Genomic DNA, 19956 nt, shown 5'->3' on the forward strand with positions numbered 1-19956 from the left:
GCCAAACTGAGAGGTAGTGAGGTTGATGAATTAGGAGAGGGCGCAGCAAGTGGCGACAGCTGCCACCCCCTGCAGCAGAATCAGGGCTCTAAAAATCCCACTGTACAAGGAAGGTGAGTCTTGCTGAATTTGGATCCTCCGTCACTCCAACATCAGTACTAATCATGAAAAAGCATGTTTTTTTCCTGGTTTTTAAATGGTACATTGGTGTGCCACATCAAAAAAAGATGAAGAAACTGACTGGTTTTGAATGCTTTTTGCCTTAATATTTTTGTGGCTGGGGCAGAGAGAAGGCTGCTGTTCAAAAAACATAGATCCAAATCCGAATGCTTTGCCATTGTAAGCCAGCATTTCTTTGGCTACTGGATCTTGCCTTATGGTTTGGAGATGATCTGATCAACTAAACCAGTCTAAGTGATCAAGTGTACCTAACAAGAAATAAAGAGGACTTGGTACAAACTATTTCAAAAGCTGACTACGAATTGCCTAAAATTGATAAATCATAAATCACACATAAAAGCAGCAGTAGACAAAGAAATAATCCCGCAATTCCGTACTTTACAGGCTGCAGCTCTACTTTGACAAGGGACCTTGTGCACATTACCTCCTCACTCCAGGTAAAAACAAATGATTAAAAAAAATGAAAGAGAGAGAGGAGAGCCTTCATGCCTAAAGAGGATGCAAGCAAAGAAAATTCCAGTAACACAGTTGAGAAGAACTACAAGTAGCTTTTACATTTGACCACAGCAAATCAGGCATCACAATGCAAGCCAGTGTATCCAAATCCCTGTGAGAGTTGCTCTCTAGGGTTTGCAATTCTCCTGACTTCTACTCAACTGTCTTCACAACCAGCTGCAAAAGCTACAGCGTTAGATACAATAGGAAAGGCGGTGATAAAGGAACTGTGTCATGTCTGCCAAATGAAAACCTTCAAACACACATATGTTCTATAAATTAACAGCATTGAATTATCTGAAAAACAGAACAATTCTGCAAGGAAGGCCTAGCGCTTAAAAAGTGTCTTTTCAGTGGTGGCACTCTGGTTGTGGAACAAACCTCCATAGGAGATCTGCCTAGTTCCTTTTACAATTACAGCCTATTTTTAATTCTTATGAATGAAAATATATTTTCACCTGCTAAAACATCAAGAGATCAAAGAAATGGTGGAGTAAGATTTCCAGTAGGTGAGTTTTGACTGTTTCTTGCTAATTCCAATGCCTAGCAGAAGCAAAATAAATTATGCAAAATGAGATAAATTATGCAAATTTGAATAAATTATCTGCTTCATTTAAGACAGGTCAGAGATTCTGCTTTTCTTGGCACAAAATATACAACTGTCTGGATGAGAATTTTAAGGATTTTTTTTTTCACACAGAGCAGAAGAGAACCTCTCTTTTTAACTATTTGCAAGGAAAAATGTTTTCAGAAATACTGCTGTAAAATGTGATTCCTTAATATTAAAGTAACAATAAGAAGGAATGTAGCTCACCTTTTCGCTGGTCATTGAGATGCTCCCCATAATTGACTCGCCCGCAGTTCTCGACTAAGAGCCGGAGTTTCCTGTATCCCTGTAAGTTACAATAAAGAACAAGCCAAATTGAAGCCAAGAAAACAGAGCTACTGGAACACAAAGAAATATATGGTATGAGAGAAACCAGCCAAATTACTCTAGACTGGGGACAGCACCAGATGGCTGCTCTGAAGATTAGGGTGAAGACAGATTGTAACACTGGACTGATCTCAGTGTATTTCCGGAATCACCTTGCTGTACTAAAAATGTTACATCTGTCTTCACCCTAATGTACATAAACATGCTACATTTGTTTTAATGCTAACATACCTATTTACCTCTAGGAATGACTCTGAGCTTTACAATTCTTCAAGTCGAAAGCAGCAGCTGTCTGTGCACAGCACTGACTGGCTGATCACCATGATGCCACTAAAGAATCCCCCTGTCCCTGCCATCTGTATTTGTGGAACACTTCCCCTTGCCCCGCAAAATCAAATGAAGGGATCAAAGCATAAAGGTTTACATATTGTTTTAAAAACTAAGACAAGTAAAGAGTCCATCAGAAGCACAAGAAAAGGGTAAAACTGATGGCTGAGTTAGTAAATGCCAGCATAATGTTATCACTTACAAAGGTGGGCTCACACTTGTGCCTGTGAAATATCCTATTATTTTTGCCTTCACACTTGGGGACTAGATTTGGGGAACCATGGTAGCAGACACTGTATGTTTTAGAGCGCAATGAGTAACATATAGCTGATAGATGGCATGCAGCTCCACCCAATTTTGTAATCTCCAAAAATAATCCCTCAAAGCCAAGAATAACAGAGAATATTGGAGAATCACACACTTGGAAGCCTTCAAGAAACGTAATTTCTAATATATATTTTTGCACTCCCATTTAAAAATGATCTTTTAATACTGGAAATAGATGTCTATTTCATCAGGAGGGGTGGTATAGCCATGGTGTGCCTTGAGGGGGGGCAAAAACTTGATCCACAGACCATTCCAAGTTCCCTACCTCTGTGAGATTCAATTGGTTTAAACACCAAAACAATTAGACACATCATCACTAGGGTATACTGTAACTTTAATTAGGAATTGGGAAGTGTTAACCACTGGAGGAGTGAGCTAAATCTGCAGTCCTAAGGATAGTGACTAAGTGCTACTGAATTCAGATGGCCCTCCTTCTCAGTAAACAAATTTAGGATTATGCTGCATGGACAATATTGTTTTGAGGACCTTTTGCTTTTGCTAATATCTGTTTTACTCCAGCTTTTTCTCCTGGCACAGGTCCAGACCCATGGTTAGTATGAATTGACCTGGCACAACAGAGATTTGTCAGCACAGAGAATACTGGGGTAAAAGATATGATTGGTGCTTTTGACTGTAACTCACACTGCATTCTTTGACTACTTACCTCTCCATTAGGGATTGCCAGTTGTTGTGTGTTGTAATCGAGGTGGCCAGCATACTGAGTATTAACAAACACCTGCAGGAAAGAAACAGCCAGTTTCATTTGTCAATCACAAAAAGCTGGAGGATTAGAGAAGGATTTAGGGGCTGTGTAGTGAGGCAGGAGGAGGACAACCTGGCAGGAACAGAGACTGCTGGGGTCTCTTCCAAGCTTTGTCTATAAGCTTATTATTTATAATGATTTGAAAAGCTCTGACAAATAGATGAACAAAACAAACAACAACAAATAACCTCTATAAAGCATCTCAGATTATCTGGCATGAACAGTTTATGTTTAGATGGTAACATCTATCCACCGCTACACAAAAAGATGAATATTTGTAACTTTCACAATATACCTCTCAGTCAGAAAATAATAACCTAATCCAACACATCTCTGTTGAAGCTCCGACCCAGTGGTTGGTGGCATCAGCACATGGGCACTACTAGTTCAGACTGAGACTGATGCTGATGCAGTCTAGGTTCCACATACAGCAGAGGGAGACAGGTATGAAAAGCTGGTGGGACTTTATAGACACTAGGAACAACTGTACAAAGAATGAAGGCTTACTCCTTAATCCTGGGGTAACCTTACAGCTACTTAGTTAACAAAGACAAACTTTGCATCTCCCCCTGCCCCACCCCACCCCACCCCTGGCTACCGCCTCTGCCCTTTAACCCCCAGGATAAGCTGTTTGACCCTTGTTTTCCACCTGGGCTCTGTCCCGGACATGGTCATGAGAATATAATGTTCCTCCGCCAGGTATGACAGTCTCATAGAGCGTATACCCAAAGGCCTGTCCATTGCCATCATTCACTGGGACATTCTCCATGTTAATAGGATGCTCTGACTTGAAGGGCTGTAAAACAGAAATTGCATTCTTACAATGGAATCGTAATGACATTTACTTGTAAATTAAGTTTCACTGGAGGGAGAGGAAAGCCAAAATTTATATCAGGGGTGGGTAACTTCACCAGGTATAGAGGCTATTTTGTCCTCCCCTAAACCTCATCAAGCTGTACGCTGTCCCAGCCCCCTTATTATTATTATTGTTTTATCTACTTATATTCTGCCTTTCTCCCAGTATAGGGACTCACTATCTTTCCTGACTGCCATAAAAAATGGGGGAAGAATATGGCCACTGCACCGCCAGAAGCCTCTGAACAGGGAGATTTCAGTGCCCTCTGGGCCTTTTAAAGGCCCCAAATAGTCTTCAATAAAAACAGGGTGTGACTTTTACTTCCTGCAAATATGGTCACTTTTTTAGAAGGATATTTTGGGACTGAGGAATAGCATTTAAAAGACCAGTCATGCTCCCTTGAGGCTATCAGCTTGCAGTCTGCACTTTGCCCATCTCCAGTCTTTATGGGTCACCAGTGATGTCACTAACTTTGGTATAACCCAGTGCATGCACCCTTCCTGTTGTCCTGTCCCTGGGATTTCTCCCCTGGGAGGAAGCCTGGGGACGGAGCAATCAGAAATGATGCACATGCACCCCTCCTGCACTGAAGAGGGACCCAAATGGGTGTCACTCCTCTTCTGGGTATCACCCAGCGTGGTCTGCACCTCCCACATCTCCCTGGGTCACATAGTTTAGATGGCTTGTTTCACTTGTTCAGGCATCTGAAAAATCATAACCAAGTGTCTGGCTAATGACTAAACTGCATGCAGCTATGCATATAACACACAAACACACACATGCTTTGATGACTTTCCATTTGAAAATCTGCAACCCAAAAAAACCATCATGTCTCCCAAACAGGAATACTGTGTAGGAGATGACATGTAGTGATATAAAAGGTGTTTTTTTCCCTTGTTGCTCTTGAGCTACTTTGCTCCATGCCCTGGGGCATGGAGAAAGCAGAGACAGTGGCTTCTTGGTTCCTCAAACAGTGTCTTTTACTCCCCAGGAACTGGACTGGGATTTCATACACATTAGGGCAAGGATGCCCTGGAAAGAGGGGATCCCTTCCTCAGTGAGAATCATACACAAGGTACCATTTTCTCTAGAAACTGGAAAAGCTACTTTTTTGAACTATAACCCCAGTAGCTTCCAGCCAGCACACCAAGCTAAGGGGGTTTGGATATTGTAGTAACATGTCCATGCCTGGGAAATTCCACAGGATAGGGAACAAAATTCAGATTGCCTCTTTCCAGTGCTTTCCAATCTTACTGGTCTTAGTGCTGGCCCAGTGGAAGAAGGTATTCAAATATGTTCTTAAAACATGGGGCAGATTCATGCAGACACAGCTAATTAGGTTACTGTGATTTGAATGCATTCTTCAGTGTGTGGAAAGGGATGACTCCATTCCAATTTGGACTGGTTCACATATGCATGCTACTGTTAACATTGGGCAGTGACTCACATGCAAATATCACATATCTGCATGCAAGTTGCCACTCTGTGTTACAATGGACAAGTTGTGAACCAAGCCCAAGCCCACTTATATTGCTGGAAGATATCTTTTCTTTAGCATTTGTAGAACACGACAACTGTGCTCTGAGAAGTAACACCATATCAAATATGAATTCTGAGTTTTAATGATAAGTACTTTGGGGTCAGTTTACCTCCTCATCATCAAAATTTGAAAACTATTCCCTCTGAAGTAGTACTACACCTACCTTTAACAGAGATGGCAGCACCTCCCAGAGAGAAACATACTGCTGCATCAGGATTGCCCCATATGATGCCTTATTTGAAATTACAGGAGGCACAGGTAAAGGGGTCCCTTTAAAGAAAGAATGAAAGCATGCATTTCGTTCAAATGATGTATCAGTTGAATGGCTTTTCAAGTGTAAGATATGACTATGTTACATATGAGAACCAGCATGGAGTAATACTTTGACTGTTAGATTAGGACGCTGGGAGACCACTGTAAAATCCCCACTCAGCCATGGAGACCCACTTGGTGACTTTGGACAAGTCACACTTTCTCAGCCTCAGAGGAAGGCAGGGGCAAACTTTTTCTGAACAAATCGTGCCTCCCCAAAAGCGTGGTTAGTTTGCTTTGAGATTGCTGCAAATCGGAAACGACTTGAAGGCACACAACAACATGACATATTAGAACCAACTGGCAAAATAGGTTTTTAAAATAAAACCTCTCTACACATTTGTAGTCAGCTCAGTGTTGACTAGCACTTTTTTGTTTCTCTCTCTACTGAATCTTCTAATTGACCTTTTGTGTGTCCTCAGTCTCTCTTGCCTGCACTTTTGTCCGCGCTTCTGGCTAACCCAACAGGACCTAGTGGATAAGCCATGAGGACTCACACAGTGCCTCAGACCAGATGGGGCACCTGCAATTTTGCCATCACTGCTAGAGGTCACAGGGCTCAGTGCAGCCAATTAAAGCAAAGGACAGGAAGGGCAAAATGTTGCAGGAAACAGTACGGGTAGAAAAGAAGAAAAATGGCCTAAAGAAGAAAGCAGCAGCAGGAGGAACAAAATGATGCTTAAAAAAGTGTATATACAGTACATGTGAAAAAAACAAAAAGGGAAGTACTTTTCAGAAAATGAACACAGAAAAAGAAACATAAAAAGACATAAGTGGCTTCAATTCAACACTGCACAGTTCAGCACAGCCTTCTTTGAGCCACAGTTTTGCCTTAAACCGGCCTCTTCAAAGAAACAGAGAAAATGACATGGACTAGTGAGGAGCGGGGGAAGAGAGTGCCACATTTGATTGTCAATGAGAATTCTGGAAAGAAACATGCAAAGAGACAGAGAAAGAGAGAATATGCAAAGAATTGTTCCCTTTCCTATTTGCATTTGTTTTAAGTTTCCTGGCATGGAATATTCTGATGTTATTAAGTTCACACACCTTCCCTGCTGCCGTGAAGTCAGATGAAGGTCCATTTCCATAACAAGATGTCCTATTTCCCCTTGTCCCCTCCCTCATGCCTAGAAAAGTGCTCCCAGCTAATCAACAGGATGGAGCTACTTGGAGAACAGCGGGTGTCTGGCACACCATTGGTGAGCCAATTTCCAAGCTCCGTTCACATGGCACCAGCAAGCACTTAGAGGTGGCAGGGAGGCTTCTCCTGCATACATGTAATTACCCAGCATTTCTGTGAAAAGCTGTCGCAGCTTGAAGAACTTGGAGGTGTAGTCTCCCGACTCGGTGAGCACAGCATCATAGTCTGAAAAAGAAGGATGCAAACAGGTCAAAGGACAGGGGACAGGGCACAGAAGGCTTGGCCAAACAAGAACAATAAGGAGGTATTTCTTCATTTTCATCAAATCACTGCAAAAGTACAAAAGAGAAAAGACCCTCCCCCCTCACCACACTTGTGGAATGAATCTCAAAGGAAAGGTCATAGTTCAGTGGTGCTGAGCAATATCACTCTTATAAGCAGCAGGTTACCAGGTGCTGGGGAAAGACTTCTGCTGCAAGCAGTAGAGAGCTGCTGCCAGCTGGGGAAGGGAATAAGGGAGAAGATGAACCTCCCATTGTTTGTTTGTTTGTTTATTTAGAGTATTTATACCCCACTCTTTAGCCACAAAGGCTCACAGAGAGGCATACAAATGGCTAATTTGACAGTTTCTTGCCCTCAAGCTTATGATATAAAAAGATATGAACAAAAAGAGGAGAAAATGGCAATGGGGAAGGGGACCATGTCCAGCAGATACTGCAGGTTCTTTCCCTCCACAGACAGGATGGTGGTAGTTGGAATGGAGGGAAGGCCCTCTGTCTGCTTCAGGGTTAGGCATGGTGGAGCTGTGCCTGCCTCTTCTTTTCTCCCTCTGAGGCCAAAGTAGTAGTAGTTAAGATGGAAGGAGGGCCTTTCATCTGCCTTTGGGATTAGGCATGGTATTGCTGTTCTAGTGTCTAGCAATGTAACCTGGCAGCCTAGAAATTTCTGTTGGGATTCTAAAACTCAGCCCAAAAGGTGAAAAAGAAAGAAAAAAAGAAACAGAGAGTGAAAGAGAAGATGGGGGGGGGGGGGGAAGGTGAACAGAAGAAACTGACTTACATTTGCTAAGGTTACTGATCTACCCAACTCACCCCACTATTCTCCAACAGTGCCCTCTAGGTATTTTGAATATCACCCCTGTCCAGTAGGAATGTTGGGACCTGAAGTCCAAAACATCTGAAGGGCACTGGATTTGGAAAAACTGGACTATCCTTCGCAGTCACCTGAGATTATGAAGACTAGTATGGTGTAGTGGTTTCAGTGTTATATTAAGACAATAGAAGACCAGGGTTCAAAGCCCCACTCAGCCATGGGAATCCACTGGGTAAGCTTAGGCATGTCACACTCTCTTCAGATTCAAACGAAAGCAATTGTAAGCCCCCCTCTGAGAAAACTGTGCCAAGAAAACCCCATGACAGAGGTTTGCCTTAAGACTGTTGTAAGTTAGAAATGACCCAAAGGCACATAACAATAACAGCAGCAACTACACTCTTTACCTGTCAAGGACAGGCACTGTCACTGAGCTGTGTCTCAGCCTCATTGGGACTTGCTCTTTTATTTAATGTATTTCAAAATGTGCTCTGTTCTGCTGTATCAAGAATAGCAGTGCAGTTATAATGGCCGTTTTTACTCCGATCTACTTGCCTGGGAATGACCCTGACTTTTTTCCTTTGGCCAGCCCAGCCAATGTAACCTTACCGTAGCTGGTGATGGTTGGTTTGTACTCTTGAAAATGCTGGGCACCATTCAGAAAGCCAAAGTTTGTGCCTCCATGGAACATGTAGAGGTTGATGGATGCTCCCATCTTCACGACTTTTCCAACTGTTTGTACCATGTCTGTGTGAGGAAGTTAAGGGTTTTAGAGTATTGCTCTGATAATAGTTGCTGAACAGACATTATGAGAATTTCCATTTGCAATATCACACCCAGCTTGGGGAAGCTTTTTTGGAGGGGGCCTTGTTTTTGTTGTTGTGGGCCTTCAAGTCATTTCTGGCTTATGGCAACCCTAAGGTGAAACTATCCTGGGGTTTTCTTGGCAAGATTTGTTCAGAGCAGGTTTACAATTGCCTTCCCCTGAGGCTGAGCGCATGTGACTTGCCCAAAGTCACCCAGTGGGTTTCATGTCCAAGCTGGGAATCGAACCCTGATCTCCAGTCATAGTCCAACACTCAAACCACTACACCATGCTGGCTCTACACTTCTCAAAACTCCCACCCACTCTCATCAACATGTCAAGCAACCAAGGTGGGTATGGGATGCTGGGAGCTGTTGTCCCAAGAACTAACTTCCCAAAACTCTGGGCACTGTCATTTAAGCCCAGTTTCTGACTGATATAGAGTCAGCATGGTGTAGTGGTTTGAACATTGGACTATAACTGCAGGTCAGGATTTGATTCTCTGCTTAGCCATGGAAAACCACTGGGTGACCATGAAAGCATCACACACTCTTATTCCCAGAAAACTCTGTATTAGGTTCACCTTATTCACAGTGACATAAGTAAAAAATAACTTGAAGGCACACAACAACAACAAAGCAACTCTCACTGAGTGATTTCTCCTTACTTTCCCCTCAGTGTTTATTTGGCAAAAACAATTACCTTGCCAAAAGATTAGGTAAAACAACCCACTCCTTTTACATTTTAAGCATCTGTATGAAAATAAAGCACTATTTTGTTAAACCATTTTTCCTCACCTTTCAGTACAAGAAATTCAAGGCATGGAATATTGTGTTACACAAGCATGATCATAACTAACAGTCCAATAAAAGAGAACACATATAGATGTTTAAAATCTATAGTAAAATGTCTAAGATAATGAAAACCTCTTCAAATACATTCAAAATAAAATTAGACCCATCCTCCCCTGCTGCACTAGATTCAGTGTCTGAAAATAAATATGGGAAGGAAAGTCCATAAGGCAGGCAGCACTCTAAATAGGTTCCTGTATACCTGGCAGTCGCCCACGTCATTCTGAAAGATTGAAATTTTAATAGAAAAAAGGGAATGGTACTAAAACTTTGCCTTGGTACTAAGCAAAGAATAACATAAAATATATGGATGTTTAACATATATGTGAAAGTGGTCTCTGTTCATACTGGGTAGCACTGTGGAGGCTATATGTCTGGATCGATCCCTATTGCTGTTTCAGAGCTGGGAAAGAAAACTGAGACCAACAGAGAAAAAGAACAAGTGATGTATGCAACAGCATGAGAAATCGTATAAGAAAGTGAGATAGGGAACGCCTGGCTCTCCACGTGTTGTTACATTGCAATTCCTATGAGCCTTACCCTGAACAGCCAATGGTTAGGGATGCTGGGAGCTGCAGTTCAGCAATACTTGGATGACCAGATACTGACCACCTCTGCACATATAACATCAACAAGCAGGAGAGAATACTGACTTACCATCTGCATCGAAGACATGATGAAGTTCTCCCCAACTATCAAACCATCCAGTCCAGTATTCCATCACCATCTTTGGCATGCTATACTGCTTATGGTCAAAACATAAGAATTGAATGGGTCAAAATCCAACAAGTGTTTGCTTCTAGAACGTATTAATAAAAATGAGGTGATGCACAATACAGGTATCGTATGAAACTGACTCATAGTGACTCAAACTATTCAAGCGTCTTTCCCAGCAAAGTCTGTTCAGGGTAGCAATGGCTTTCAGGTACTTTGAGCTGTGTTCTTTCTCAGTCCTGTGGCCCCTTCTCTTCTGCAAAGCCTTTAACTGGGAATATTATAGGTTGAAGACAAGACTATCCAGTACAACCAACCATTGGCTAGCTTCAAAGCTGTCAATGTCTGAGTATTCATGCTTTAGAAAAGGAGATTTAAAAGCCTAGTCTTTCAGCATGGCTTTCCAGATCAGTTTCACTGTGGAAAATCTTTTGCACACTTGCTAAGGAACCCTGCTGTGCTGCAGACAACTTAGGAATACTCTACATTAGGAGAAGGCAAAATATAGCTTTGGGGCTGCAGGTGGCCATCCAAGGACATTTTTGTGGCTGTCAACACCTCCAGAATTCCCAGACTGATCTTCTAGTCAGAAAATAAGAGGATGGATTACTGTTCCTGGAAGCTGAAAGATGCAAAAATCTGCTTTTAAAATTAGGTTCAAATCCCCTATGTACTTTTTACCATGAGAAAATACCAATTTCTGAGAACCAGAAGGGGAATTCCAGCCACTTCGGGTTATTTTTTTTTAGTAGTCCATCTGGCCCTGGAGGGCCCAAGGGCATAAAATTCGCTCCCTTCCTAAACCTTACAGAGGGCCCAAATAATTCCTATAAAGTGCTGGCCAAGCAGATTTCCTCACAGCAAAGTGAGATATGATTCTACAGCAGGAGCTGGAAACCATTTGTCCTCCAGATGTTGTTGGTCTACAACACACACAAACCCTTACCTGTGGCAGTTTCAACTTCAGAGAAGTTTTTTAATCACAACTATCTAGAATTACAGAATTGTGGAGGGTCACCTTCCAGTGGGGTTGTACAGTCAAAGGCAAAAGGTTGGAACCAAAGATGCAAGTATATTTGAGCATAAAACTTCTTCTGCCAGAAACTAATCCTTATACTAGGCTCTTCAAGATTTCAGAATGTGAAAAATATATGTTTTACTATTAGTATTATTTAATTATTTTAAAATTTCTGTAATTACTAAATTAATTAGTAAATTATCTTTTTAAATTATTGTAAGTCAACTTTAATCACATTTGGGGAAAAAGGCGGGATAGAAATCCTGTAAATAAAATAAATAAATAAATGGCAAGGTTATCAAGTGTTTGAAAACACATGATGCAACACAATGCTCACAACAAAGATGCTAACTGGTTGTTCTTTCTTTCCCCTTTAGTGGAACTGAAATTTTAAATGCTTAAATATATGTTTCTGCACTGTTATTTTTCCAAGTATCAGGTGATGTTTGTCTACTTTTTCTATGCTTTTAAATGCTTTTAAAATAGCCATGGTCTATTTATTGGTTTTTAGTTGCTGTTTGTCTTCTGGCTCTGCAGTATTTCTTTTGTGGTTTTCTTGCTGCATGGCAATGCATTTTTACATGCTTACTTTTGTTAATAATAAATCCAAGGACTATATTCAACACAAGAAGCTAGACTTAAGGCAAAGTCCAGGAGCTTTTGACTTTTGTCTGGTCTGGAGAGGTGAGGAATAATGATTATATATAACACTGATTACCTAACAGAAACAATAACCCAGACATAAATCAATAAAGAGCAGGTAATTTCTCAAATGCCTAGTATTAATTCAAAGGCTCTGCACATACGCAGAAAAGGATACATATATCATCCTCTTTTTATTCATATAAGTCGACAAGATCTCTCGGTGACCATTAACTTTTATAGTAGTGGTGGTGCAAAGGGCATGTGTCCAGGTGTTGCTGCACTGCAACTTTCAAATGCAACTCTCAACTTATCACTAGCAAGTGCCAATGGAAGTTGTAGTGCAGCAACACCTGGAAGGCTACACTTTGCCTACCCCACCCTGCTAAAACAAAGGGGCCAAATCAAGTATGTGCTACATTTACAGCTAGTGTTGTTATATCACTTGTGCATGGAAGCCCAGAAGAGGTTAATGTTCAATAGATTCCTATGTTTGCCTCTCCACTGTGATAGAGATCAAGAACATTATGCCACTTGTCTTCCATCTATGAACCCAAGGAACATGATAGTGGCAATCACAACTTGGGAAAGAGTTTTTCTGGGACTGCGATCCTGAAATCCCCCAAATTCCCCAACCACAAACATTTCCAAGTTCTGGTGGCAATTTCTATGCTGTTGTTAAGTCAGCCTGCGTGCACATATGACTAGAATTTCTTGTCCTGAAATGTCAGTGAGATCCTCAAGAGGGCCCCCCGAAATAGTGAGTCTCCAAGATGAACGTGGATCACCTGCTATCATAGTTGACTCTCCCAAGACTTAATGAACTTGACTAGTACTACAAAACAGTGTGTGTGTGTGTGTGTGTGTGTGTGTAAGACCTGATGAGCTACAGCAACAGGTTAAGACAGGCAGGTCTGCTTTAAGGTACCTATCATCCTATTGGCCTGGGAAACCTGGTGATGGTGGATAATGCATGGCCAGCCAGATGCTTCTGAGAGGTTCAATAGACATACACATCTGCCGACTTTGCTCAGTCTGAGAAGCATGTTACTTTAGGAAGCCACCTGGGTTCTTCATGCTCCATGTTTCCACTCAGCCAAGCTTTTCTCCAACCCGCTTCCTATCCACTTGCCTCCAGTCTGTCAACTTCCCTGTCTCCCAAGTGCCTACTCTGCTGTTATCTCCTGGACCACACTGATTTTACCCTTCTGGACTAGTCATGGCAAGGAGTGTTCTGGCCAACTACTAAGGTAATAAACTCAGCTGTATAGATGACGGCAGGAATAACGTGAGCAGGGAATCTTGGGGCTGGAATAATTACATGTTGTTGTTGTTGTGCACCTTCAAGTCATTTCCAACTTGTGGCGACCCTATCATGGAGTTTTCCTGGCAAGATTTGTTCAGAGGTTTGGTGCTGCCTTCCCCTGAGTCTGAGAGCCTGTGACTTGAGCAAGGTCACCCAGTGGGTTTCATGGCTGAGCTGAGAATCTCTATAGTAAAAGATAGTTCATGAGTATCAGGCTTCGGAATGGCTTCCTCTGCCCTGTCTCCTCTTCTCTCAACCACACACACACACACACAGCAGGAGGCCGGGAAGGGCCCGCCTGCCAGAAATTGGAAACCACATTGCCTTAACTCTTGCTGCCAAGACCTGTTCTCTGTAATTGCTTAATCAATTGATCAGTATTAGAAAAAGAATTACCAGCCCATTCAAACATGTTGAGCACTATAAGGGAGAGATGAATGCAGGCTCAGTTCTGTGGAACCAGAGACAAGGGGAAGACTTAATCACACCTTGCTTGTGACAAAGCCAACCCACTGTGAACAGGCTAGGCCCATCATTCCCCTACTGAGACAATTTCCCCAAGCTGCTGTAAAAAAAAGAAGACATGGCTGTCCCTCCCCTTGCTGTCCAAAAAACTGTGAAGGAGAAGAGGAACAAACAAAGGATCCCTGATCTTTGCTTATTTTTCTCCTGTATCCTGTACTGAGGTGCTCTGCTCTTTAGGAGTGGGATGGAGCAGTGATTCTTAATCCTTTTCAGGTCACAGACAACTCTGAGAATTGGGCGAAAGCTACAGGCCTCCTCTTCACACAAATGCATTGAAATATCAATTTTATAATACCAGGAAAGATATTGAAATGGAAAAAAAAAAATACTCTGGCACCTCAAGAGCCCAAACCTCTCTTGTAGCAAACAGTCTGTGTGGAGCTATCCAAGGTCCTCCAGCTCTTTTAAAGCACCTGTTGTAGGCCATGGCCTCCTGTTCTTGGTCCGAACAGGTGGAGTATATACCATAGGGGTTAAGGGTGTGTGTGTGTGCGCGTGCGCACACACCAACGTAACGTGTAATGCTTAAGAAAAACATTTTATCTACATGAACAAAAAGAAATGCACACATACGATTGGTGTGGGAATTCTTGGTGAAGACACTCACTTATTTGAACAGTGGCAGGGTACAGGGCAGGCCTGACCTCAACACTACTACAGTGCTACCTCGGGTTACGAAATTAATTCGTTCCGCGGCGCCATTCGTAACCCGATACATTTCGCAACCCGAAAAGGCGCTGGAAAGCCGCTAGCCGCGCTTCCGATTTGAATTTCGCGCCGAAATTAATTTCGTAACCCGAAAAATCTTTCGTTACCCGGAACAGTTTTTTTAAATCTAACTTTTTCGTACCCCGGAAATTTCGTAACGCGGTCAATTCGTATCCCGGGGTACCACTGTACTACTTTCAGTGCTTTAATCCCAGCCATTTGCTCACTGGGGTGATTAAGCAGATGCATTCAAGAACATCACTGAGGCAGAAGGTAAGTGTCTTTGCCTGCCAGTGACCCTCTTGATATAGCTAGGGGCATAATGATCCTGGCTACTAGCTCCTTCCAACAATGCTTCATCCTGACTTTTATCTCATGGATAGTCTGCAACAGGAAGAGAAGAAAAGCACGGTCATTCCATCATCTACACTGATAAGCCAGCTTCATGGTGGTGATCTCCATTCTCCAAATTGCTTCTATTCTAGGTGGCCATTATCAGAAATTATCTTTAATTTGGTGCATGGATTTTCTTCTCACCTCCTTTTCCTTTCCCATCTGTTTTACCTTTTTGTGTCATGTCTTTTATACTGTAAGCCTGCAGGCAAGGGTCAACTTGTTTTATTGATTTTAAATAAGCTAATCTGGGAACCTTTGGGGCTCATTCAGGGTAAAAAGTGCTTCAGATAAAATGTGACAGAATGCTGAAGAAGTGGTATAGAATTAAAGAAACTTGATTTCACATACTGTATACCAAAGAAGCTCATTTTAGTTTTCAAAGGGCTTTGTCTAGGGTGCTAATACTGGTATCCTGCTTACAAGAAGAAAAAATAACACTTTTCCATGTTTACATGCAGGGATGAAAGGAAAAGAGTCTATGGAAAATATTCAGTTTTGGCCCAATAGCTTCAGCAAGGTATCCTAGCTAAAGGTCCCACATTCCACTAACCAAGTTTTAAACTGCTTTTCCAACTGACTCTTGGCAGAATCACAAACAGGAAAAGGAAAATTCAAGAGCATGCAGAAATACATTTATTGCATCTATAAGACCAAAGACTTATTAATTGTGCCTAAAACGGCCACTGAAGAATCTATATTTGAAACTAGCAGACTGAATAGCTTTGCATAGGTGGGATACCTCTTAGATCCACCCTTCTTTTAGAGTATGTCTGGCAGTAGATATATGCTTTAGCCTAATAACTAACATGGTATTGCTGGTACATACAGATTTCAAATGACTAAAAATAATTTTAATTCATTTAAAAAACAAAATAACCCTGCAATATCCACAGTCCTCTAAACAGCCAAGATAATTTTCCAGCATCTTAGTTTCAGTCTTGCAGTGAGGGGAGATATTTTGTTATTATTATAGATGTTTAGTTCAGTAAACACATTTCTGTGTATGTAGAGATGTACCTCTCTCCCTCTTCTCCTTGCACTTGGTACTTTATTGTGTGTGTGTGTGTGTGTGTACATGTTTGAAAGCAGCAACAGACTACACTGAATTAAATATGGATATATGAACAGCAGACCTACCCTTGGAATGACTCTTTCTTACCTGCCCTGTGTTGAGAAAGAGCATGATAGCCGGGTCCAGCTTCTGAAAGTTAAGTGTGGCCAGGGCTATTGAGGAAATGGGAGAAAGGAAGGAGAAAGGAGAAAGAGATTTCAGGTAGGACCTTAAAGATATTAAGTCACAAGGCATCACAGCCTAACACCAAGAATTTTGTGGTCATCACCAACATGAGCCTTTGAAATAAATCCTGCTCTGGCTGTGGCATACTCTTATGTTCTCCTGTGGTTCACATCCCTTGATCATAGCACACTTGATGAGAAGCAGAGGAGAAAAGTCAGCCCATGCCACACAAAAGCCTGAAGTTAAGCTGATAGCAACTGTGAAAGTTATCACCTGCTCTTGTACTTGCTGGCTAGAGAGATGTAAACCAGCCACAGACTGGAAAGTTACCTTTTGGGGATGACAACACCCAGAATTCCCAAAGGATGTTGTCCCAGATGTAATTATCCCAAGCTCTGGACCAACCTGAAGAAACTTCTCACTGGAGGTGCAACCAAACAGGATGTGTGTGCATTCAAGGAAGTATGTTGGGGCCATATCTTATCAGTTTTATACCAGTTTACTATTTTCTCTACCCTGAATCCCACACATTTTATGATTTGGTAGAGTTATAAAGAATTCTCTTATACATCCTCTTTGCCTGAATATACAGCTCCTCAGGGAGAGGAAATTACTGTACTATTAAATCACTTACAGTCTGCAGAGCAGCAATGCCCTTGGAGTTCTTACTTAAAATGTTCAGAATGTTGCAAGCTCCCACCTCAGGGGTGTGTGTGTATGTGTAGCAGAAGTGGATGCCACAAGGCTTAATTAATTATTGCAGAAGAATCAGAGATGCTAGGATAAACGCCTGCACACCAAAGCAGCCCACTAACATCTAAAGTGGTGCCGATCTCCAAGGCTTTAGCTGAAGAGATGCATTGGTTATCAGCGGGAGTTTCTCAAGCCTATGCAAACAGGTGATCAAAGCAGAATGAAACAGGTCTAAGAGTGCTGTATTAGTAAACTGGCCAACTTTCCCAGTCAAAAAGAAAGGCAGGATAAAAATAAAATAAATAAATAAATAATAAAGTTCACATCTATAAACATGGCCAACCATGGACTTCTGATTCCCAATAGTTTAAGAATAACAGTGAAGAGATGAATCCCTACCCCTGCCCTAAATTATATTTCCGGCAAGAAAAAAAGAAGGAACTTGAGTACCATCCGTGATACCTGATACTAATTCCTGAGCTTAGAAGGTTTTGTTCTAAACACATGTCTTTTGCAATGGGCTCCAGGTAGTGAATCTCTGGGTTATAGTAAAATTAATAAAAACGGCCCTGCAGGTTGTAAGTCTGCCCAACCCAGGACTAATGGTCTGACTCATAGAGCAGATTCAAGTGTTCAAATGGGCAAAGCAGAACCCAGATGGCTTCTGGGTGGGTGAAAACACAGCCAGACTTGGAAGTGTGCTTTTAAAAAGCAAACACTGGCTCTATACAGACAGCCAAATTAAAGTTGCTTCGAGTCACTTTGGAGGTATGCTGTTTCAATGCTACATGCATCCTAAGAGTCCAGAAGCCGTACCAAAGCCACGCTCCAGTCCTAAGGACTGGAGTGCAGCTTTGGTGCAGCTTCCAGACTCTTAGGACGCATGCATCATTGAAACAGCATACCTCCAAAGTGACTTGAAGCAGCTTTATTTTGGCTGTCTGTATCAGGCCACTGGTTCTTAGGAAAGTTCATTTCCACATGAATTGTAGCCATATTCAAAGGGGCAGATGTGTTAAAGCCTATTCCAGGAAAGAACATCTTCTGGCACCTTTAAGAGCAACAGATTTATTTCAGCACTGTGCATCACAGCCCACTTCCTCTAATGCTTAAGGAAGAATCTGAGAGCTTCAAATGTGTGTGCACAGTAGGCATGTTTGGTGGGGGAGACAGGACCAGAGCAAAACCAGATGCAGAAAGTGGCAATCATGTTATTCAAATGCAGAGGTAGCTGCACTGATTATAAGACCAATTCCAAAAATCATATTGGTTATAATGAAAACAGCTGGTGATGGTGCAAACATCCTAGCTATAAGTAAGGCAGTTAACATGTCATATGCATCAGTTATTTGATGACTACCCAATATGACTTGTAGATATTCTGATTCTCTCAGAAGATGGCTTTACCTACTAACTCTGTGTGGTCAGTGCAAATCAGCAGAAGCAGATCCACACCCCAGGCGACAAAGCCAGCCTTTTCTTCCTGCAGAGGAGCAGCCCATGGACAGACACACCCTCTTCCTTCTTCTTCCAAGCATGCATTTCATTATCTTCACTCTGTGTGTATTCTCTTTGCTACCTTGCTGCCATTGCCGCCAGCGCCTCCTCCACTTTCCACTTTTGTATCACTCAAAGCCCTAGTTATTCCTCACTCCTGATTACTTGACATGTTGACTCTAATGAGCAGACTGTTATGACATCTGAGGCACGAGCTGGGATCAAGGCGCTCTCATCATACAAGCCTGCCGGAGAAGACGGCTCCAAACAAGAGAACGAGCAGGCGCTAGCAGGCAGTAAACATATTCAGGCAGAGTGGCAGGTGGTCCCCTGTCTTTCTGTTCTGTTTTCCATTAGCAAGTAGAGAGTGCCTCCAGCTGGACATGGCTGGGAAATGCTGCATCTTCAAGAGGGAACAAAGAGAGACCAAGCCCAAAGGCTAACACCCTATACCAGGAACAAATCTTGCCATATGTGCTTGGTTCTCTTTTAAAAATATATATAGATGAAACAGAGAACAATAAGGGCTGCTAGGTTTTTACAAATGTAAGCACAGAGGAGTTACACGGAATCACGTTTCTTCAGGAAACAAATGGATCCTCAGGACAGAGTCCTACAAATTCAATGGAATCCTATGTTTTTCTTTTCCTTAAGTTTTCGGAAAAAGTCAGATGGGGTGACCTCAAAAAGCCAATTCTGACTGTCAGTCAAATCTATCTTTAGAAAGGGGAAGGAGGAGTGAAACATTTTGGAGACCATCAAGTGTAATTGTTATGCACATGCGGCTATTATGTACCCCATAAATACAGTCTGATTCCCACACCAAACTGTCCCTCCAACATGATCAACAAAATCTCTCCTAACAGAGATGGGTGGACACTGAATGGAGAAAGGGTCTATTCTGTGGTGGCATCTTATCTCTGAAATGTTGCCCTAGAGCTACGCACCTAACACCCAATATGTTCAAACCAAATCAATGATATTAATGCCTGTTAACTCACTCTCAAGCCTTATCTGCCAGTCCCCTTTCTGTTCATCATATTGAATTGCATAGAGTTGAACCTATACAACCACGAGCCTGCTGTGTCACAGAAAGAATGCCTGTAATCTCCATCCATATACCACCCATTTTGTTCCTCAAGTTTCTGAAGGTGGGGGAGGAAACTAACATTTGGCTTTACAGCATGGCCAAAAAATACAAGTGGGCTGCTTCCCCAAAGAGTACTATTTTAAACTAGGAGAGGAATTTTTTTCTCTGTTGAGGGCAGTGTTCACTTAGACATAATCCATGAGGGGCTGCATGCAGACTGGGTCAGAATCAAAAGCGATTCCAGTCCACAACCACTGATTCACTGGGCTTATTATTTTTGAGAGTGGTACTGGATTTAGACCTATGTTTTAAAGTGGATGGAAATATTTAATTATTTTTCTGCTCCCACCTCCTTTTTCTTTTTGGGTCCAGTTGCTGATCTTCACTGCAGTAGACTGAATGAATCAGTTACTGAATTATAAGTCCGCATTTAAGCAAATCCCACTGATTAGATGGGTCTACTCTAGCTGGAAAAAGTAATTGGACCTAAGACCTTTATGGTTTTAATAT

The 19956-nt window shown here is 42.0% G+C and overlaps 1 protein-coding gene across 4 annotated transcripts in view; it reads right to left on the reverse strand.

Moving 5' to 3' along the window:
• GLB1L2 (galactosidase beta 1 like 2) overlaps positions 1 to 19956 on the reverse strand; it is a 56383-nt gene that overhangs the window by 8333 nt on the left and 28094 nt on the right. For 3 of the 4 annotated variants that reach the window (XM_089537505.1, XM_089537503.1, XM_089537506.1), the window contains 8 exons: positions 16089 to 16153; positions 10278 to 10365; positions 8574 to 8711; positions 7020 to 7100; positions 5586 to 5692; positions 3676 to 3822; positions 2928 to 2999; positions 1490 to 1568 (listed from right to left, as the gene is read on the reverse strand). In XM_089537505.1, coding sequence (XP_089393631.1) covers positions 1490 to 1568; positions 2928 to 2999; positions 3676 to 3822; positions 5586 to 5692; positions 7020 to 7100; positions 8574 to 8711; positions 10278 to 10365; positions 16089 to 16153 — 777 coding nt within the window. The remainder of the gene's footprint in view (positions 1 to 1489; positions 1569 to 2927; positions 3000 to 3675; positions 3823 to 5585; positions 5693 to 7019; positions 7101 to 8573; positions 8712 to 10277; positions 10366 to 16088; positions 16154 to 19956) is intronic. The other variant, XM_089537504.1, reaches the window with a different exon arrangement.

The sequence above is a fragment of the Sceloporus occidentalis genome, unplaced genomic scaffold, assembly GCF_023333645.1.
Source record: "Sceloporus occidentalis isolate IW3139 unplaced genomic scaffold, rSceOcc1.0.p SCAF_9, whole genome shotgun sequence".
Classification (NCBI taxonomy): domain Eukaryota; kingdom Metazoa; phylum Chordata; class Lepidosauria; order Squamata; family Phrynosomatidae; genus Sceloporus; species Sceloporus occidentalis.